Genomic DNA, 22,457 nt, shown 5'->3' with positions numbered 1-22,457 from the left:
TGCCGTGGACCACAGCGCACGCTGCTGGTCGGGAAAGGAACCTCCCTATGCTTGAACGATTGTGATTGTGTGCCATCTTGAGGTCCAACGTAAATACTGAATTACAGGATGTTTCCCTCATCTATGTGAGCAAAGTTTTTACACTGTTGTTTGTTTATTGTGGTCTGTGGTTTTGTTTGTTTGATTTATTTTATTTCTGTCTAAATTATTTTAGTTTTTATATTCATTACTTTGTGATGCAAAAACAACTTGAAGAGACCACACAACACAAGGTATCTGACCATATTTTATATTCTATTGAATTTAAATTGTCAATAAATGGCAGTAACAACAACCGTTTTCAACTTTTAATTTCAGCTTTTCTGCTGATATAATATTCTTGCTTATTTCATTTTTTATTTCCACCTCACCTGCATCAAGTGGAATTGCAAAAATAAGAAAATAATTATTTTTTTAAATTCCCCATCTTCCATTGGTCAGTTAAGCATAGTCCTGTATCAGACTAATTGGGTGATTGATTGCACTAACAGTGTTATTTTAATTTTATTGTAGTTTTATCAATATTTTGAATTAGCTTTAATTTGTATATTTTTAGTTTTCAATTTTAGTTAAATTTTTGTGCTTTTGTAATTTTCTTTACAAATTTTCTGTATTTTTTCCCCCTGCTATTTAGGTTTAATATTTTATTTTTGTGCTTCAGCTTAAACTTGTTTCAGTTTATTGCCAAGGCAACATTTCTAATTTGTTAAGTTTAAGTTTTTGCAAATCATATTTATATATCATTTCAGATAACAGAAATTAATCAAACTGGGAAACTGAAATATACAGTTTTCAGTTTTAATCTTGGTCTTGCTGTAGGTTATCATTCCAACATATTGGTTACTGCATAGTTAAACACTAGACTGTTTGTCCTTCCGAACACCTTTGGTGACCCTGTGAAAGATGAAGACACACATTCAGATGCATATTCACGATTGAGAGCAAGGGTGAAGGAGAGGAAGGCGTGTGGATAATAATGCTACTCTATGAGACTCAGTTCCTCACTCCTCTGATGAGAGCAGATGGGTACCAGAGACTATAGTCCTCCAAACTCTGGTGGAATATGTGTAGACTTGAATCCCAGATGAAGTGAGGTGACTGAACGAGAAGCAAACAACCACAGGGGCCTACAGAACCTAAACAGAAGGACTCACTCACAGCACAGCAAATTATTATTATTATTTTTTAATTAAAACAGGCATTTGCAATGCCACACAATGGTAAGATTCTACACATACAAACACAACAAATGCATAAAGATATTCAGAGGAGGCACAGGTGTAATGCATGCCAGAGAACTCCCTTCTGTTGATAGCACCAAGAAAAGGGTCTAAATTTCATTCCCTGATCAGAATGACCTGAAATGTTTTCTCTCGACTTGAGTATAATCAGTGCTGATACAGAGAGAGCAACTGTCATGCCATCACAACTGCACTCTCAACTACAAAACAAAAGTGTGAAATACAAAATACATATTTTAAAAACAATTTAAAATATTACTAATTAATATCATACCCTGTCTGAACATAAAAAACTACAAAAAAACAACCTAACTAAAAAGGATTTTTAGCATGTTGAACAAAGCCATTGAAAATGAAATGTAAACAAACATTAATACTGATAAATAAAACAAATGTAAACATTTACCATTTTAGTGACATAGGGATAAAATTAGTCTAGTGGAAGGGTTTATCTGCGTGGGGTTGTGGGTCTGGGAGAGAGGGATGCTCTCTTACTTCCGTTTGCTTTTGGAGTCAGTGGTCTGAAACACGCTAGATGCCGACATGAGGTTCTCAATGTACTGCCCAAGAACCTGATTTTCTGATTTTAACTTCAGATTTTCTTCTTTTACTGCGTCCACCCGAGCTGAGAGATCTATCAAAACAAGAGAGAGAAAGACATAAAGCTTGTTATTTAATATAAGGTTGAAAAGTGCTAGCAACAAGCAAGTGGAGCTGGTTACTTGCCTTCAAGAGTATTCTGCAACTCAAGGACCTGGTTTATAAGTCTGGTCTTCTCCTCCAGTTCCACCTGGTTTTCTATGTCCCCTGGAAGACAAATTTAGAACTAAAGTCACCATCAAAATAAGTTCCCCTTCCTCTTGCAGCGACATTTCTTCACTTCTCTGATGACGTGTTTAATAGCGCTATGGCGAAACAACCTGTCACTCACATGACATCACAGCAATAGCAAACTACAACCATACAATCAATTCCCGATGGACAAAATCAAGTCCTGTCCTAGATTTTTTCTTGTTAGAAAAGCTGTTTCATTCAGATATACGTCTGTTTCATGCCGACTTTAAATACCTTGCACCGAGAAAATCCTTAATGCTTATTATTAACAAAAAATGGAACTATTACAATTTAATGGAGAATTTTTAACAATATAATGCCCCTAATACTTTATACATGTATTGATTAGAATTTACATTTGAAAAAAAGATCATTTTTCATATTTTTTTCTGTTTATTGTCAACTGTTTCAATTTGACATTCATTTGATACCTTAATAAAATAAAGTATATGAAAAAAATTAACTCTTGACAATCTGTTGCTCTGTGTGATACTTTCTATAAAACAAAACAAACAAATGCCAAGATTTATCCACATTCCACATTGGATCTTACCATCCATGTCAGAATTCATGGCGAAATACTCGTCTTCTGTTTTGAAATGCAGGGCTGCGACTTGAGTGGACACTTCAGGATGAGCACAAGGCCTGATGGAAACTGTAAAAAAAATAATAATAATAATAATAGACCAGGAGTTTGAAAAGACATTCAATCATAGATATGGACGGTGTCTTATTCATTGATGCTGCAATGCTAGGCGCTACATATCTAAATAGCATGCATGCGCATTGTGTATGTCTATTTTATGTAACATAATAGTAGCCTATATATTTTTTATAGATGGCCCATGTCAAAATGCACAAAATAAAGTCCAAATTGGTTTTATATCATATTATAAAACTGCTGCTACTCAGTTTAGCTGCGGTTAGCTGACACACAGCTGATGAGGTAAACAAACCAAGACACTGCCCATTACAGTCCCCTCTGAAGCACAATTTATATCCTTCGCTTAAATATATACTCATCTAAATCTACAACATTAAAATAAATTATGTAAATTGTATCCAAACCTTTGAAATGTACAATTAGACCGGATGAAGAGGTGTCTCACTACCACAGCGATGTCTTCTGGAGTCTGACGTCATGGTATTAACCCTTTAGATTCCACAACAAAAATCTTTTATTATAAAGGTAATTATTTTCCTAAGCAAATGTTACATTAACTAATGCAAATAAAGATTCAACGAAAACTGTGGTCAATGACAATTTTTGTACTACATTGACACTCATTTATTTGTGTTATTTTATTATTATTGTGTGATGTTAATTCGTACAGTATTTTTACTGTATGCTCATGCTCGTTTTCTCGCAATAAAACAAACAAACAAACAAAATCGTTATGACTTCGTTAAACTAGTGTTCATTTCAAAGAATTGCTTCAAAACTGGTTGACTCGAAAACTGCTCGGACTGATTAAATATAAAAAGGGAACAAATCGTTCGGCCCAATTCTTCTAAGAAACGTTAAGAGCTGGTTACGCCTTACGGTGCGTTTTGAGGGAAGGATTTTCAAACACTGAAAATCCACGTGCAAACAATATCATCAAGCATTTACAAACGCGTTTCATCTGTTAAACTTGAGGGGGAAATTACTTAAAAATCACAGGCAAATAAGCAAGGTGCATTTCATGAGGTGTTGAAGGTATAAAATGTTGAGCTATTCATCCGAATCTTGAGTAACGTTTATCTCTAGTAAATGGAATATTACCTTTGACTCTTGGTTGCTGGTCATGATTTGTTTGAACACAAAATAAAATATTTTAAACTTACCAGCATTTTTTAAAATATTTTCTTTTGTGTTCAACAGAGGAAAGAAACTCATACAGGGTTGGAACAACATGAGGGTAAATGATGACGAAATGTTTTGAAAAAACATTTTTGGGTGAACTATTCCTTTAATTACAAGACCTAAAGCAATACTGTTATCATCACAACAAATATTTCACTTCTGAATTAAAAACAACACAAAAAAATACTTAAGAATGCATGAATAACACAATTGGTTATTAATAAGAAACAAGTTTTTTAAAAATGTCCATGTTCACAAATAATATTTCACAGCCTGTTATAAGTTACTTGACATAACAGAATAGTTGTTTGCATTTTTGGATTTGGAACAAAGGTGCTTGTTATGTTGCAATATATACTCTAATTGTGAATAATGAGTAAACAGTTTTTGAATAATAATAATAAATAAGAAAATCCACTTTGAGATATTGTCATTGCACTAGGTTAAGTGTGCTTTGTTTTGAGGTTTAGGGTTTGTGTACAAGTCAGAAAGTAATGAGATCATGTTTGGGGTAATTAAAGGAAGAAGCATGTGGTAAGATGCAAATAGAAAAATTAGAAATACAGAAAATGAATAGAAATATGAAGAAAAAGGTCTTTTGAGCGCTGCAGATTTGACTAGTTAAGGTCTAGTATTGTGTAAGATTCTCACGAACAGTGAATAACATTAACTGTTATACAGACATTGATGCTGCTTGAACTGCTCAGTATCGCTGAATGTCTGGTTGCACTGAGAGCAGTGGTGGGAGTTTTGCAGTGGTGGGAGTTTCACAGTTGCATCTCCAATGTGGATGTGCTGATGCCGTTTAAGGTATTCCACTCGACTGAATCGTTTCCCACACGCCCCGCACTCGTACGGCCTTTCACCCGTGTGGATGCGCTGGTGCCTCTCCAGGTTGCCGAGACGACTGAAGCTGCGGCCACACTGCGGGCACCTGTGGGGACGCTCACCTGTGTGAACAAGCTGATGGCGTTCGAGGGACCGCGAGTGCGTGAAGCGTTTGCCACAGAGTTCGCAGTAGTGCGGCTGCTCTCCCGCCTGCACACATTCGTGGTTCTTAAGGCTCCAGGCATGGCCGAACGCTCTCCCGCACACAGAGCACTGATAAGGCCGATCCTCGGCCGCAGGGCACGAGTGCTTCATGAGGTCAGACGTGGAGTTGAAGCCGCTGCCGCACCGTGCGCAGAAATGCAGCATGTCCCCGCTCTCTCCTCCCGACTCTTCTTCCTTGTTCGTAGGGGCTGATGTAGGGTCTGCCCTATGTGAGGAGGACGACATACCCTGCTGAGAGCTGCATAAACCGTCTAGTCCGATGAACGCCACACCTTCGGATCCACACGCCTCCTGAGACGGGCTACCCAGGCCGGACTCTGCCTCCTCGCGTTCACGCTCCGCTTTTAGGGCCGTCTCCAGTCCACTGAGCTCGTCTCCAACAGTCATCGTTTCCGCCGCTTGCCCCTCCCACACTTCAGCAGGGGTGGATTCAGGGCCAGTAGAGGCGGGGCCCATTTCTCCTGCAGACACAAATACTAATTTTAGTACATTTTATTTTGCACATTAAGGACCTAAGGATCTACATTTGATCTATTTAATACATCATTGCTGAACAAAAATATTCATTTCTTTAAAAAAAAAAAAACTTTAAAAAAAACTTACGACGCCATTTTTTTTAAAATAAAACCTTTTTGTGTGTGTGTGTGTGTGTGTGTGTGTGTGTGTGTGTGTGTGTGTGTGTATTTAATCACCCATCATGTTGTTCCAAACCTGTATGCTATTGTTTTTTTCCCCAACAGAACACAAATGAGGAACTTCTGAAGAATTTACACACTTTTCTATACAACAGCAATTCACGGTGCCCACGACTGTCAACTAGCTCCAAAAACCAAAAAACATGACAGCCATGGTCCCTATATACTGTTAATGTATAGAGAAAGAGTGTACATGTATATTGTAAGTGTAGTGTATTTTCTCCTTTTGTTTCACAAAATAAGCACACAGATTTAAAACGTAAAAATGGAGTAACCAATGACAGAATTGTGATCTTCAAGTAAACTATTCCTTCAACTGTTCATGCTCGCAATCACAAAAAAACAACAACAATAATAACCGTTTTCACAAGCAAAGCATTGGAGTGCTTACCGTGGGTGGGACTGGGGGAGGGAGGGCTGGTTTCACTGTGGTTCATCTGTAGAGCCTCTTGCAACAGCCTCAGGGAGTCTGATCTGTAGCCTTCCACCTTTATCCATCATCCCACAGAAGCAGAAAGAGCGAAAACGCAAGGTGTGAAATAAATTCCCTTTGCTCATTATAATGCATCTCTTTTAAAACTGATAATAAACACACATCTGAGGTGGGAGTAACCGTGTTACTTATGTGCTGTTATTTTAACATTTAAAATTGTTTTAGTGCAATGACGGCATTTTAGTTTGATTGGCAGGTAAGTGGGCGGTCCTGAAGAGGCTGTCATATGCTTTTCTGACAACCTCCGATAGTCCACTTGTGGTTTCAGCAACAAGATGATAAAATGCATGAACCCTATTTACACTAGTAATTAACATTGTCCAATTTTGTTCTGATCTATCTAGCAGTCTTTGCATATTTTGGGAATATGAATTACACATAAATAACATGATCTCAATCTAGAGGGAAAGACAGTGACATCAGCACTGGAAAAAGTGAATTTCAGTTTCTATAATTGTTGTCAACAATGATGGGTTATATCTTTGGACAGTTTTTGGACTTGAAAATATACTTTGATTGAAATTAGTTTGAGTTTGCAAAATGGGATTGTTCTCTTCAGATCCTTCTCTTGTCCGTAGCCCTCTGCATCTCCTCTCTCTCCTCCACTCCCTGCAGCTCATTCCTAACATTTGATTGGCTACTCACCTCCTCTTTAATGCCGGACACCTCCTTCCTCTCCCCAGTGACGCATATCCTCTCCTCCTCCTCCTCCTCCTCCCCACCTCCTTCAGTTGGCAGATGGACACGGAACACGTCCCTCCTCTCATCCCTCACTCCTCCAGTCCCCTCATCCCACGCATTAGCACTCCACTCCTTCCCTTGCTTGCCTCCTGAGAGAGAAAGATGGGAGGGGGAAGAGAGGAGAGAGGAGGACAGGAGGGGGAGGGAGGAATCCAAAAGAGGAGGAGAGGGAGGAGAAAGAAAGCTGAGAACTGCGGAGCAGGACGCCATTATGGTTTCTCTCTTAAAGCACGATAAAACAGTGAGTTGCCCAATGAATCCGAGTTGGCCAGTGCGCTTACTTTGGAGATCCGTTCTTCGCGCTTTGCGCACGGTGTCGTCAGCGCCAAGCAGACCAGACGCGCGCCGACTGGCCGCCCAGCCCATGCCATATTTGCGTTCGTTTCTCAATTTATTCTCTGTCAGCCTCAGTCTCAATTTCAGCGCTTCGTTCTCTTTTCTGTTAAGAGAGATTTCCACCAGGTAGTCGTTCACCGTGTCCTGGAAGAGTTTGGTGATCTCGCACACGGATGCGCGGACCAAACTGTCCATGACAGCGGTCAGATGTGCTTGAAAGGTCTTGACCGATTCCGCCATAGCTTTACTAGTGTTCAGTCGCACATATAATAAATAAAGTTGAGCCCAAAAAACTATCAACGAATCCCTGTTACGCCATATATCAGCACCAGTTATACTTCATGTTTTTAAACATCCGCTTTACAACAACAACAACACTTAATTTAAATGCGCATGTAGTTAAAATAATCCGACATCAACAGTGGCAACGGCTGTCACCCGTAACTTTGTACACAGCCAATGGAATGAACCCTGTTCCTCTTTCTTTAAGCCAGCGACCACACAAATCAAACCCTCAAAGATGAAATTCCACTCCAGATGACCGCACAAATATCGTGGTCGGCTAAAAAAGATCTGTGTTCATGTTTTACCGGTGTTTATGCGCTATCAGCGGGACAATTTCACCCAGTCGCGACCACCCCTCTCAACTCAAGAGGTTTTAATTCTCGCCTACAATTATTATTTCCGGATGTCGCGTTCTGCGCATGTACAGAGCTACCGTAATTACCCGAAAAAAATGGACCAACGAAGGGTCAAGGTATGGCTGGTTAGCTTTGGCAGCTATAGCCCCTGCTAGTAGTCTTTTTTCTACATTGAATAAACATATTGACAATTATGCATACAACATTAAAACACATAAAAGAGAAAAAACTGAAATACTGAAAATTGTCCCTTTTTTTGCAAAGCACTTTGATCTGCATTCCTAGTATAAAATATGCTATTAAAAATAAAGTTTATTATTATTAAAACAGATGTTTCAGCATTTGATAAAAATATAAACAATAAATAAAATTGATAAATAAAAAGTTATTTTAAACTTTTAATTATACCCAAAAAGAAAAGATGAGGAATGCAACGGATCTACACAGTGTCATACGGTGTTTTACGGTAGCGTAAGAAGTACTGGCATCGTGGTTACTTGTTGTATTCATCCAGAGCTCACATCTGGACACATTCCCGAAGGCGTTGGTCCTTCTACCTTGCACTATTTAGCAGTACGTGCTGCCTTCTCTCCGTTGCAGTCATGCCGATGTTTGTGGTGAACACAAATGTAGCAAAGGACTCGGTTCCTGCTGAGCTGCTGTCGGAGGCCACGCAAGAGCTCGCCAAAGCGATGGGCAAACCCGCGCAGGTGAGCAGACTGCATTTTTCTCGTTAAAAAACAAAACAAAAAACATATCGCATATGCATTGACTTTGTATATCAGTCTGCATGGAATGAGGGACTAAATACTGTTACGAGTCAACGAAACATAGACGAGACTCTGTTATCCTCTTAGCTGTAACTCATGTCATTGGATTAAAATTGTTTTAACCCTAAAGATATGTAGCCAGCCTATGTATCATTATTGATTGTTTAGATTAAAGCTAGTATAGTGATGGGTCAGACTCATTTCCTTAAATCATACTGTCGAACGTTTCAAAGAACCAGTTCAAACAACCCGATTCAGTGATTCTTTTACGTCATGACGCATCGCGTTACCTCAGTGACATCACATCATGAATCTAAAAAGTTCCAATAAATCCATTTGTTGGCACTTTTAGCTGTTTATCAAGATTTACTAATACGATCCCTCGTATTAAATTACTGTGTATTTCAGTTCAGTGTTTTGCTGCAACATTATAATAAACCAAATATGCATTTAAATCACATGATACTAAAAGTATTTCATTTTTTTCAAAAGAACTGAATTATTAACTGTTTAATCTTGTCTGTCTTCGTATTGATATGTGATAGTATATTGCCATACACATCATCCCAGATCAGATGATGATGTTCGGTGGAAAAGGAGATCCGTGCGCGCTCTGCTCCCTCACCAGCATTGGAAAGATTGGGGGTGTGCAAAATAAGCAATACTCCAAACTTCTTATGGGCTTGCTCAACAAACACCTTGGCATTTCACCTGACAGGTACCTGTAAATCCACACAATATAGCGGTCTCTCTTTTACCAGAAGAACATTCAACATAATGTTGTGCAAAAATAAAACTTTAGCTTCCAAACTTCAAATTAATTTTTGTTATATTCAATTCAATATATTCAATTTAATATCTGCTCTTCATATTGTGAATGATTAGTACATGTCAAATTTAGTGTAGTGTTTGTTTGTTTAATGAAACTATTGCTTTTCAGGATCTATATAAACTTCGTTGATATGGATGGAGCCAACGTGGCTTGGAACAGCACCACCTTCGGATAAAGAAAAGGGATGTATGGCTTGATATAAGGCTGCGGTTTCTACTCCAGCTTTACTTGGGAGAGGAGCAGTTGGGAGCATAATGTCTTTAGTCGATTTAGTCTTAACTTACAGCAGACACCATCTTTTGACAATAAAGTTCTCTTTAAACTGTATTGAGATGCTGTGTTTTTGTTATACATGCTTCTTGAAAGCACAAATGCTCAGGATGTCATAATGCTGATAAAGGCATTGTATAAGTTATGGTCCAGATAAAAATCTTTAAATACAATATATTTTTCTAAAACTAGGTCCAGATTGTGATTGACATTTCCTTCAGCCTGAGGCTTATTCATTTCACTTTTGGTGTGAAAGGGCCTTAACATTTGCTAAAAAAATAACTTATTAGTACTCATTAGTTCTGTTATTAGTATTAGTTACTAGTAATGTAATGCATTATTTTTTCATAAAAAGTAACTAGTTACTTTTTTAGGGAGTAATGCAATATTGTAACATTTCTTTAAAAGTAACTTTCCCCAATGTGGATTAACATAATGATGATGCAGATTAAAGGGAGATCAAGCAAGATTTATTTGTATTCAAACAGTAAAAAAGAAAGAAAGAGAACAAAAAAAGTCTATAGAGAGACAGGTAAAAGCAATCTAGAAACTAGTCATGTCAAAACAGAACATGAAGAAGAGTTTAAGAGCTTAACAGAGGAAACCAGGCAAGGTCAATTATCCAGTCAGAACAAAAGAGCTGATCATCAGAAAACAGACGGGGAGATTTTCCCATTAGTCCATTAACATCATTATGCATCCAATGTCCAGGAACAAAGACGACTGACTAGAGGGAGAAAATAAATTAGGAAAAGATCACTTTATTGTTATTTACAAAGCTAGAATATGTTAAAAACAAGTTAATAGCAAAAAAAATTGGCATCTTCTGACCTGTCTCCTTATAACTTCTACTTGCTCTTCAGCACTTCTTTAAGGGCAGACACCACTTCAGCAGGATCGGGGAACTTCAGTTTGCGTGGAGGACCCTTCTTAATGCCAGACCACAAAACAATCTCTGTTCAGGAGAAAGAAATACAGAGGTAGCATGTGTAAATAATTCTTTGGACATCCATAGATTGTGGCTGTACAATCTTGTTACTCAATGGCATCAGAATCAGAAAAAGACATGTATGGATACTGGTTGGCAGTCTTACCTTTATCTCCCTCCATCAGTGTGACCTCAAAGCTGTTCCGCCGAGGTTTCTCTGGATTGAGGACCACGTGAAGTTCAGGGTGCGAAGCCGCAAGTGCCTCACGCACACCTTCCGCATTCCGCCCGTAGACTCGTCAGCTTTTACTGTAAAACAGCAAGAATATAAACACATGACTCATATATAACGGTGTAAGAACTTCTTTTTTAATTATTAAAGGGCAATATCTGCCACCTGCAAGTCATTTTTAAGGGTCAATTTGACCTTTTTGAGGGAGTTTCTTTTTTCTAACAATAAGAGGACACAAACAATATATGTAAAACCCTACAATTGATTGAATATATTTATTCTTTTTATATGGCTATAAAATCAAAGTAGCAAAACAAAGCACCTGTAAATAACGCACAAAATATTATCACACAGTGTAAACAGCATGAAGTAATTTTAAATAACTAGCCATGTGTTCTCACCAATGCTCGATGACTACCCTTTGTCCTGTTTCTTCATCTTTTTTCTCTACTCCATCAAGCTTTTCTTTTTTCTCTTCCACTGCAGCTGCTTCTGAATCTACATCAGTCTTACGCTTCCGACCACGACCTGCATATTTAGGTGGATCACAGTGTTTTTAGTTTGCACATCATAATAAACTGGAAATCAAGGTTATATATAAAATTGAGCCTAAACAAAGACAAAAAATTTATTTGTGACCATTTTGATCACAAACCCACTATGCATACTACTTATTGTCATTAAAACATTACATATAATACTAATTTATATAATAGTTGTAAACTATAACGGTTTAAAAAATAAAGCGATTTAACAAGCTGTTCTGGATATAGGTAACTTAGGACATTTAAATCTGCATCCCATCAGTTGTGAACAAACCAAGCAGTCAACCTATGCTAGTTCTTGGGTTATACAAGATATGCATTCATATTCTTTCGCAAGTTAATTAGCCGATCTTAAATTTGAGGGATTGTATAAGAGATAGCCTCACGTGACCTCACACTAACCACCTTGACTCCTACTCAAAATACAGAACCTGACAAACACGAAAACTCATAACCTGCTAATGTGAAGCGCTGCACAAAATATTTAAGTAATCTGTTCTAGTTTCAAGACCACATTTAAACGTTTTCAGTGTTACGCACCTGATTTGGCCCGAGTCGCCATTGCCGCTAGCCTGCAACATGTGAAGACTGAAGAGTTTGGCGGGTCGGGGTTGTATGTTGTTGCAGAAAAAGTGTTGAATAATTCTGTGAAAGTTAGACGGACAGTGCCGCCTTTTGGTGTGGAAAGTCTTGACAGTCGTGCAGTCGAGGTATTTTTTGAAGTTGGTGCTTAAAAACATTGAAAATGTCCCGGTAAAAGGGTGTCATGTGTTATATAGGATTCATTATATATATATATATATATATATATATATATATATATACAATTTATTTACCAGTGGCATCCTTGGCTTGCACACAATGATGATGATGGACAATGAACATCACATGTCAAACTTCAGATTTTACAATAGAACACATCAAATAAGCTGCCACAAATTTCGTATATTTGTCAGCTTTGATCATCATTAATTATTTGAAAGAAACCACACAATGTCACTGTTAAAGGGATACTCCACTTTTTTTGGAAATAGGCTCATTTTACAACTCCCCCAGAGTTAAACTGTTGAGTTTTACCGTTTTTGAATCCATTCAGCCGATCTCCGGTTCTGGCGGTACGACTTTTAGCATAGCTTAGCATACATCAAGAGTTTCGATATTTTTCCTATTTAAAACTTGACTCTTCTGTAGTTACATCGTGCACTAAGACCGACGGAAAATGTAAAGTTGCGATTTTCTAGGCTGATATGGCTAGGAACTATACTCTCATTCCTGCGTAATAATCAAGAAACTTCACTGCCGTACCATGAGAGCAGCAGGCGTAACGATATGACGCAGCGCCTGAAAATAGTTCCGTTGTGTTGACGGAAGGTGGCCTATTTTCAGGCGCTGCGTCATATCATTACGCCTGCTGCACTCATGGTACGGCAGTGAAGTTTCTTGATTATTACGCAGGAATGAGAGTATAGTTGTAAAATGAGCCTATTTCCAAAAAAAGTGGAGTATCCCTTTAAGATACATTTTAAGCAAAGTTACTTCAGATCACCAGCAGAGGTCAACATGACAACATCGCCTAACTAATAGCTGAAATTATTATCTTTACCTGTGCTTCATTCAAGTCTTGAGTTTATCTGGAGTTTATTCGTTTAAAATGTCTTGGTGGTGTGTATAAAAATCAGCACAGTATTACCAATGTTTTGGTAACTGTTCTCAGTCGAGTATCAAAGATTAATTTTTTTTAAAAACTGACATTTGAACCTAATTTACAGTCTGTTCGCTTGAAAATATAATTGTTATAAATGTATTGTCTAAGTTGGGTGGTATGTAATTTCGTACCAGCAAATATCCTGTTGAGGTCCATCTTCAAATCCAGCTGTTAACTGGCGATCCCAAATTTAAAAATACAATAGGCCAATGGGCTATAATTAGCCTAGAGATAAAATACCTAAAACAAATAAGAAGAAGAACGTATAAATAAATCTGTGTAAAGACTTTCTAATGTTGTCGTTTGGGAGAACTAGCCTACTTAAAGCACTTGATCTTCGCAGCAGCAAATTCTGTTATTATAGAACGCGCGCGCTGGTTCTAAATTGAGCATTCTAAACTGACACACGTCATAACGCAGTAAAAGACAAAGTATAGGGAATTTATAATTAGTATCAACCAAATACATTAAGACTATAAATAATGCAAATTAAATTAAGAAATTACATTTGGTCATTGGGCTACATTAATTAAACAATTCTTACAGTCTTTCTGAGTTTGTTTTTCTTTCTATCTTTTTTTTGTTTAGACTGTTTTTTGTTGTTGTTGTTTTTTACATTTTAGATTATTTTGCTATTTTTATTCTAAAATGGTCCAATTTTTTTATTTTGTTTTTTGTTTAGATTGACGTTTTATGTGGGATTAGAAGTTTAGTAGAATCTGGAATAACCAAGGATGTAAACTATCTTGTAAACAGTAAAAGAAAACCGTTATCAGGACCACTTTAATTCTGACACATATTAATTAATAAATCCTCAGTAGCATACAGTGACGAACCACCAGCAACCAATCTTTTTTATTTTAATCCTGTATACAAAAGGCACGTTAAAATCACCAGAGACAAATTGCCCATTATGTTTTACTTTTTTTTTTCTTTTTTTTTTACTTCTATCACCATGTCAATTCCTTGTAAATGGAAGCATACTGAACACGTGTTTTAGAATAGTCCGATTTTTCTATTCTTTATTTATATGAAATTTACGGAACACAGTCATATAATTAAAAAATTAAGTCAAAATCATAGACTGTAAAACATTACTGGTCAGTAAATAATCTGTGCAGTGAGAATGTTGGTCATTGGTCAATCATCGCATGACATCATCTACACGCGACACGGCACGGCTTCATCAGTGTGGTATGTTGGTTTGACAACACTCTGGTCTGCAGAGAAGATATAAGGGAGTATTTGTAAATAACGAATTGTAGTTTGAACAGTGGGCGTTTGGAATAGTGTAGACACGTTACGATATATTAAAAATAGTATTTGCAAAAGCCCAACGGGCTAACGGTGACAAGCTAATTCAGTGTGACATAATTCAAATAAAACACGGTTTTTGCCTAAATATTTCACAGAGGAGACGAATTCACACAGGTATAGCACAATAATTTCTTATCTTCTCAGGTTTAAGAATACAAGTAGCTCGCAAATGTTAAACATTCTAGTTCTTTCTCTGTCACAGCCATGACTGCAGAAGCCCCAGAAAAGTCAGCCGAGGAGGGCCTGAGCTCGTCGGGCAGTGCTGGGATTTCAGGCACACGATTCGACTTGGAGAGAGAAACAGAATTGCGTTTTGAGGTCGAAGCAGGAGAACGAGTCCAACTCGAGCTGTTTTCCGGTATGGCAGAGGTGTTCGGATCCGAGCTGAACCGAAATAAGAGGTACACGTTCGGGCCAGGCTCTAAGATTGCTGTGTTCACCTGGCATGGCTGCACTGTGGCACTTTCAGGCAAGACAGAGGTGAGAGAGGTTAACATGATGTCAGAGGCTATAATGGCAAGGAACTAAGAATCAATTCAAACATGTCTGTCTTCCATAAATATAGGTGGCTTATGTGTCCAAAGATACACCCATGATGCTGTATCTCAACACCCATGCAGCTCTAGAGCAGATGAGACGTCAAGCGGAGAAAGACAATGAGAGAGGCCCTCGGGTATGTTAACAGGCAATTTATTTCAAAAGTTTGGGGTCAGTAAGGTTTTATTTGAAAGAAATTAATACTTTTACTCAGCAAAAAATAATTAAATTGATCAAAAATTACAGTAAAGTCAATGTTACCAAAGATTTATATTTCAAATGAATGATTTTCTTTTGAAAACAGTTCATCAGAAAATCCTAAAAAAAAAAAGTATCACAGTTTCCACAAAAATAATAAGCAGTACAGCTGTTTTCAACATCGATGATAATAATAAATGTTTCTTGAGCAACAAATCAGTATATTAGAATGATTTCTGAAGGATCATGTGACACTGAAGACTGGAGTAATTATGCTGAAAATTCAGCTTTGCATCACAGAAAACAGTTTTTTTTTTAATTGTAATAATATTTCACAATGTTTCTGTTTTTCTGTATTTTTGATCAAATAAAGAAAAGAGACTTTTTCAAAAATATATTTAAATAAAAAAAACCTCTTTTGAATAGTTAAGTCACCTTTATTTATATAGCGCTTTTTACAATACAGATTGTTTCAAAGCAGCTTTACAGTGATAACAGGAAAATAATGCAACAAAGTCTGTTTCGACTGCACAGCAGATCTAGAAGAAAATAGCATCGTAGTCCAGCTTAAGTCAGTTCAGTGATGGTTAATTTTTGTTGTCATTTTTTTTTATTAATTTAGTTCATAATACTTCTTATATAGCACTCTGGAGAAAACAGTGATGTCATCGTCCAGTTCAGTTCTCATATAATGGTGTCAGTGCAGGCAGATCAAAAATATAGTTGAATATTAACTGTCCCCAACTAAGCAAGCCAAAGGCGACAAAGGCACTACAATTGTAGTGTATATATTAGGGGTGGGAATATTTAGGTACCTCGCAATTTGATTGGATTACAATTACGATTCAGAGGGCTGCAATGTGATAATGATAAAACGGTAATCAATGCATCTGGATGCATGTTTTATTTTCTATACAGGATTTCCTTTTTTCCCACTGTGTGACTATATATGTATTTATGTTGTGGTTAAACAGGGTTTGTTGTCATAGGTAATGGTAGTCGGACCAACTGATGTGGGAAAGACAACAGTATGTCGAGTGTTGTTGAACTGTGCTGTGCGGCTGGGACGAAGACCTACGCTGGTAGAATTGGATGTCGGCCAGAGCAGCGTGAGTAAAGGATGCCTGAAGGATCAATGCAGATCTGCTAAACATTACAGAATTGTAAGAAATGAAACGCTTGCATGTTTAATTGTTCTTGTCTTTAGGTCTCTGTGCCTGGAACTATGGCAGCTCTGTGCATTGAGCGTCCTGCTGATGTAGAAGAAGGCTTCTCTGTACAGGCTCCGCTTGTCTTTCACTTTGGCTCCACCACACCAGGAACGAACATCAAACTTTACAACAAGGTAATGGCCAGTGATGGGAATAACGGCGTTATAAATAAACGGCGTTACTAACGGCGTTATCTTTTTCAGTAACGAGTAATCAAACGAATTACTGTTTCCCCCGTTACAACACAGTTACCGTTACTGACAAAAAAATGTGGCGTTACTATAATTGAACTCACTGAAGCGGTTTTCATCCGAATAGGCTCTCTCTCCGCCATATGACCTGCAAAGTTTTTTTCTCTGTGTGTGTGTGTGTGTGTGTGTGTGTGTGTGTGTGTGTGTGTGTGTGTGTGTGTTTATGAGGCTCCGGAGTGGACAAAAGCGAAGCGAACGGCGCGAGCGCGCTCAATGCGCGAGAGAGACCGAATGTGTCCGAGAGCGCGCTCAACAGTTGCGCAAGAGAGACCGAGGGTGTCCGAGCATTATATAGTTTGTTTGTAAATTAATTAACGTTGCAGATATGTGTCATTTATTTATATGGTTATACAAATATAATCTAAAAAATTACCTTCAGGGAACGTTCTGTTTAGGTTATAAAATAAACCCGAAAATAACCTGCAGGGAACATTCACAGAAAACATCTTTGTTTGACCGGTTGTAAACACGTGCGGCAAAATGTCTAGAATTTGGCTTAAATAACCTCTGATGATGACGTTCGCTATAGGTTATAAAAATAAACCCCCAAAATATTATATTTTAGTATTATACATTTTTTTGCTAAATTGTTCAGTATTATATTGAGAGAGCACTTGTTAAACTGTTTACTTTTGTTAGGAAGAAAATACTTAGGCTACAGTATGTCTAGTTGTGAAGTTGTGTAACAGTTTTATCATTTTAATATGCGCAAAGAGTATGTATATTTTTTATTATTATTTATTCATTTTTGGTACATTTCTTAAGAAGCATAATTTATTTTTAAACTTATTTGTTGGCCAGTTGGGGTCTGTGCGATTCTGCGATATTAAGTATAAACCATCTATAATGTTTTATTGTTCTACTATAGTAAAGCTAATATTTAGAATAATATATTGAATTTAATAGGCGTCTCTCACATTGTCCCACAGCAATAGAATAAATTATTATTATAAAACATTAAACACTAATCTACACTATTAAGTGTCCATTTCATTAATTTAACATATTTAATACTGGGGGCATCCAAATTATTTGACATAGGCCTATTTAAAATTTTTTTTTTTTTTAAGTAACGGAATAGTTACTTTCTCTGGTAATTAGTTACTTTTATAATGATGTAACTCAGTTACTATTTGGGAGAAGTAACTAGTAACTATAACTAATTACTTTTTTTAAGTAACATGCTCAACACTGGTAATGGCAAAGTTGCACTTAAGGGACGTTTTGTCTTTATACTTCAGTGATACACTGAGCTTTGGGCCATAAATTATTGGAGCAGATTGATCTTGGCCCCAAACTATCCTGGCACTGTTTAATCAATAATAACGAGAAGAAATGCATTTATCTTTCACTTAAACGCAGCTATAAAGTCTCACTCTTCTTCTGTAATTGTTGATGCAGAAACAGCAAAAACAGTTTTTGTAGCAGTAACTGAGGGAAAAGTTGTACTCATTGCTTGCATTGTGACATTGTGCTCATTTTAAAAATTATTTCAGAGAAACAGTGTCAGTATTACTAGGGTGAAAGAGTTTAGTTAAAAGAATCATCTTAGCTTTGAGTAGTAGGACTGTTAAAGAAAACATGAAATCAAATGGTTAACCCATTAACTTGTTTAATGTACATTCCTTGTTTATGGTGCTTGGTCCATCTGTTTCTGTTTCTTTCTCTTTTTTAAATATTTGTATTAATATATTTGTGTGATATTTTTCTTGTTAAATACTAGGGGTGTGCAAAAAAATCGATTCACATTTGAATCGCGATTCAATCTTTACCGATTCAGAATCGATTCATAGAATTCCAAAAATCGATTCATATATATTTTTTTTAATGGCGTGCACGGGCGGAGTGGCAATCGGGTGAGTCAGGACTTTTACCGGTGGTCCGGTAGTGTTTCGAGGCCGCGAGGGCCGGTCTGATAAATAGTTACATTGCAAGTTCTTGCCGCCCGCTGGTCAAACTGCAGCCTCTCTGCTGAACCCGTAAATAAATGCATCGATCCGCAGATCTTATGTTTGAGTTCTGTAGATCTTTTGCCAAGCGTGTCAGAGGTTACGGGTTCTAAACCGCACTCGTATAGTTTTTTCTCTCATCAAAACCCAATATGTTCATCACGTTTGTGTGCATTTTATTTTGTGATTTCACCGGAGTCTCCACAACGGCGATAGATTGAAGCGCGTGTCCGAGTGAAGACTGCGCGAGCCACAGAGAACACTGTATCCATAGCCCCTTTCACACAGAGATTCCGGAAAATACACGGATAAAGTGACCCGGGATTTGACCCGGGTTTGTTTGATTTTGCTTTATTTACACTGCCAGTGATTTGCCGGAATTCACACACAACCCGTGTATGTTCCGGAAAGACGCGTGACGTTGGATGTGACGGGTCTCTACTTCAGTCCAGTTTGCAGACATTTTTTCGTTCTTTCTTGTATCGTTGACGAACACAAACTTTCTTCTAGAGTAACTGAGCCGCACGATAACTACGTCATTGCAAAGGCTCGTGAATCCTCACTACGACACACCCCTTATACGGCATTGGTTCTGGCTTTTGTTCACACAGCGCGCGTTCCGGGTCTGAACACGGCAATGTTACTAGGTCCCCAACCCGGCATCGATCCCGGCATCAATCCCGGGTCGTGTTTGCGTTCACACAGAAGGCACTCTGGCAATTTGCCGGGTTCAAAGCGCTGTGTGAAAGGGGCTCATGACACATAGCAGCGGCAACGAGCGCGCAGCTTGATTTCAAAAACAACAGATCTCTTATTTAATAGCGAACTAAATGAATGCTCTGCTAGTTAACTGGAGATACCCGCAAATTACGCCTATGAACGACTTCACTGGATCTAAACAAATCAATCTAACCATAGATGTTACCAGTAGCGGTGGCTTTTTAAAATCTATTTAAAATAATTTCGCAAGGGTTTTATGACATTAGTATATATTTTTAGGAAGTTCAATGTGCCCAGTCGAGTTCACATTTCAACAGTCAGCCTGGTAGCTAAAGTAGTCCTTAAACCACATTTAGCAACAATCTGACTACAGCACTTTAAAGCTAAATGTAAAAGCTTTTTATTTAAGTTTTATTTTAAACTTGAATTAAATGTACTTGAAAGCTGGCCAAAGCTTGGCACTTTGCACTTTTTAGTTGCAAAAGTTTTTATTTTTGTATGAAAACATATAAAGTAATATCAAACTACATTTAATTTGTTGTTGTTTTTTCTTTTAAATTGTGTCTACTGCAATCAATCACATAGGAAAAAGTAAACTACATTTATATACTGCGAATCGTTTTTTGAATCGAGAATCGTTTTTGAATCGAAAATCGATTTTGAATCGAATCTTGAGACAAAAAATCGGTATCGAATCGTGACATTTTCTGAATCGTGCACCCCTATTAAATACTGTCTGATTGTAATCCAGTACTGTTCAAAAGTTTGGGGTCAGTAATGTTTTTTATTTAAAGAAATTATTATATTTAGCATATTATTTTTATTTAGCAAGGATGCATTCAATTGATCAAAATTGACACGGGACTTTTACATGTTTGCAAAAACCTTTTTTTCCCCCTATTTTTTCTATTCTATTCTTTCTAAAACCTTTCTTTATATTTATTAAAGAATCCAGACAAATGTATCACTGTTTCCACAAAAATATTAACCAGCACTACTGTTTTCAACATTTATAATAGTAAGATATGTTTCTTGAGCAGAAAATCAGCATATTAAAATGATATCTGAAGGATCGTGTGACACTGAAGACTGGAGTAATGATGCTGAAAATTCAGCTATGCCATCACAGGAATAAATATTTAATTAATAGTTATGTTATAATATTCAGTCTGTGTGAGCATTAGAGAGTTCTTTCAAAAACATAAAAAAATCTTACAGACCCCAAAATGGACAGTGTATGTCAGATTACTGAAGTAACAGGTTGTGAATGCTGTTTCATGTTGACTTCACTATGCATCATCCAGACAAATGAAAAGAATGTGTTATAATGAATGTCTCTCTTTTTCTCTTTGTGTGTAGCTGACTTCAAGCCTTGCAGAAGTGTTTTCCCAGCGCTGCGAAGTGAACCGCAAAGCTAGTGTGGGTGGCTGTATAATCAACACATGTGGCTGGGTCAAAGGTTCAGGCTACCAGGCACTGGTCCACTGTGCTTCAGCCTTCCAGGTGGATGTTGTTCTAGTCCTGGACCAGGAGCGTCTCTACAATGAGCTTAAACGTGACCTGCCACACTTTGTACGTGTCGTCCTTCTGCCAAAATCTGGTGGCGTGGTGGAACGCTCCAAGGACTGCCGGCGAGAGTCACGGGACGAAAAGATCCGGGAATACTTCTATGGTTTCCGTGGAACTTCTTTTTACCCTCACGCCTTTGATGTGCGCTTTTCAGATGTGCGCATTTACAAGATTGGTGCGCCCTCTATCCCAGACTCCTGTCTCCCCCTGGGTATGTCTCAGGACGACACCCAGCTCAAACTCGTCCCAGTCAGCCCCGGCAGGGATTTGACCCACCACGTGCTGAGTGTGAGTTCGGTGGAGGATGAAACCGAGGTGGGTGCGGGTCAGAGCAGAGGGATTCTAGAGAGTCCGGTGTGTGGCTTTATAGTGGTGACAGCGGTGGACACACAAGCTCAAGTGATGACGGTACTCTCACCGGCGCCCAGACCGCTGCCACGACACACTCTGCTCATCATGGACATTCGCTTCATAGACCTTAAATAGAAGCATACAAGTATTTGTAGCAATGTTTGGTTTTCAAAGGGCTAATTTTAATATTTTTGTACATTTGTAAAAGATGCTGTTATTTTATTTTTTAATAAATTCAATTGCAATTTTATATGTCCTTCTGAACATACAATAAAACAAACCCAAACCAGTTTGACTACGTTATTCTGCATGCCATTTTTTTCTTCTGTGAAATTACATCCTTTGAGCAAACAAATTGAGCAATTATTATTTTGACATGCTACATAGTGTGTAGACACGAATCTCTTCCAGATCTCAGTCTGGATGTCCTATGCCGTTGTCCCGAAATGATGCTGGGGACGAAGATGATGATGATGATGCCTTGTTAAGGGTTTTCTTTTTGGCTTATCAGACTCTGCATCGGATAAACGACTTGGGGAGTTTTCAGCCCCGGGCGTATACACAGATCAAAAGCCGTTTCCCCGGCCGTAGAAAGACACGGAGATTAAGGGAGAGAGCGGATAGAGAGAGCTGAAGCTCCTCTACCATCAGATATTACCACTAACCCGGGCCAGGATGCCGAAGAGAAACCGAATCTACAAATCACAGGATGTGTGAATAAACGCCATCCATTTAAAGTACTTAAAGTGGGGATATACGACACAGAGTGAGTACATACCAGTGGATGTCATTCATAATAGATGTGTTATTTATTTAAAAGCGTTTAGGCTCAAGTTGCTATTTGCTTTTGCTCTGTTTTGAAATCGGTTCAATAGCACCGCGTTTCAGTTTCCTTCAGTCGAGACTGTAACAAATGGAGTCCCAGGCTTGACTTTGCGGCCTAGTTAAACAGAAGGCAAAACACGATGTGAAAAGTTAAATGATCGTATTTTACTGTGGTTTATAAGTTATTTGTGCTACTACTTAATCAATATGCATTCGTTCTGTGTTTTGAAGTCTTGTTTTACTGTGTAAGGTAGTATTTTGGTGAAAGACTATATTCTTAGCTGGGGTGATAAGCTTACGAACACGGGACAAAACCGTAGGGGGTTTT

The 22,457-nt window shown here is 37.9% G+C and overlaps 5 protein-coding genes across 7 annotated transcripts; 2 read left to right on the top strand and 3 right to left on the bottom strand.

Annotated features, from left to right (window-relative positions):
* Positions 1-823: 823 nt before the first annotated feature.
* On the bottom strand, positions 824-3,275 carry scocb (short coiled-coil protein b). Its single transcript, XM_056262432.1, has 4 exons — positions 3,183-3,275; positions 2,668-2,769; positions 2,007-2,087; positions 824-1,914 (listed from the first exon to the last, which is right to left on the bottom strand). Exons 2-4 carry the CDS (start codon positions 2,684-2,686, stop codon positions 1,772-1,774), a joined length of 243 nt encoding a protein of 80 aa, XP_056118407.1. The 5' UTR covers positions 2,687-2,769; positions 3,183-3,275; the 3' UTR covers positions 824-1,771.
* Positions 3,276-4,031: 756 nt separating this feature from the next.
* si:dkeyp-121d2.7 (zinc finger protein 696) lies at positions 4,032-7,991 on the bottom strand. The gene is made up of 4 exons (XM_056262431.1): positions 7,224-7,991; positions 6,847-7,031; positions 6,100-6,196; positions 4,032-5,474 (listed from the first exon to the last, which is right to left on the bottom strand). Exons 1-4 carry the CDS (start codon positions 7,516-7,518, stop codon positions 4,627-4,629), a joined length of 1,425 nt encoding a protein of 474 aa, XP_056118406.1. The 5' UTR covers positions 7,519-7,991; the 3' UTR covers positions 4,032-4,626.
* A 427-nt stretch (positions 7,992-8,418) lies between these two features.
* mif (macrophage migration inhibitory factor) lies at positions 8,419-9,848 on the top strand. Its single transcript, XM_056262536.1, has 3 exons — positions 8,419-8,629; positions 9,235-9,407; positions 9,630-9,848. The coding sequence occupies exons 1-3, from the start codon at positions 8,522-8,524 to the stop codon at positions 9,694-9,696; spliced, it is 348 nt and encodes a 115-aa protein (XP_056118511.1). The 5' UTR covers positions 8,419-8,521; the 3' UTR covers positions 9,697-9,848.
* Positions 9,849-10,246: 398 nt separating this feature from the next.
* On the bottom strand, positions 10,247-12,147 carry selenoh (selenoprotein H). Its single transcript, XM_056262535.1, has 5 exons — positions 12,037-12,147; positions 11,353-11,479; positions 10,886-11,028; positions 10,623-10,746; positions 10,247-10,518 (listed from the first exon to the last, which is right to left on the bottom strand). Exons 1-4 carry the CDS (start codon positions 12,056-12,058, stop codon positions 10,640-10,642), a joined length of 399 nt encoding a protein of 132 aa, XP_056118510.1. The 5' UTR covers positions 12,059-12,147; the 3' UTR covers positions 10,247-10,518; positions 10,623-10,639.
* A 2,200-nt stretch (positions 12,148-14,347) lies between these two features.
* Positions 14,348-21,599, top strand: clp1 (cleavage factor polyribonucleotide kinase subunit 1). 3 transcript variants are annotated; one of them, XM_056262428.1, is made up of 6 exons: positions 14,348-14,395; positions 14,721-14,998; positions 15,084-15,191; positions 16,243-16,362; positions 16,461-16,598; positions 20,744-21,599. In XM_056262428.1, the coding sequence occupies exons 1-6, from the start codon at positions 14,353-14,355 to the stop codon at positions 21,437-21,439; spliced, it is 1,383 nt and encodes a 460-aa protein (XP_056118403.1). In that variant the 5' UTR covers positions 14,348-14,352; the 3' UTR covers positions 21,440-21,599. The 3 variants fall into 3 exon arrangements, with proteins under 3 accessions (XP_056118403.1, XP_056118405.1, XP_056118404.1); XM_056262430.1 differs by having other exon boundaries at positions 14,353-14,632; positions 14,704-14,998; XM_056262429.1 differs by having other exon boundaries at positions 14,354-14,632.
* Positions 21,600-22,457: the final 858 nt, after the last annotated feature.

Source organism: Rhinichthys klamathensis, unplaced genomic scaffold, assembly GCF_029890125.1.
Source record: "Rhinichthys klamathensis goyatoka isolate OS25496 unplaced genomic scaffold, OSU_Roscu_1.1 h1tg000192l_1, whole genome shotgun sequence".
Taxonomy (NCBI): domain Eukaryota; kingdom Metazoa; phylum Chordata; class Actinopteri; order Cypriniformes; family Leuciscidae; genus Rhinichthys; species Rhinichthys klamathensis.
Note: the sequence above shows the minus strand (reverse complement) of the source record. Positions and strands in the feature narration are given on the sequence as shown.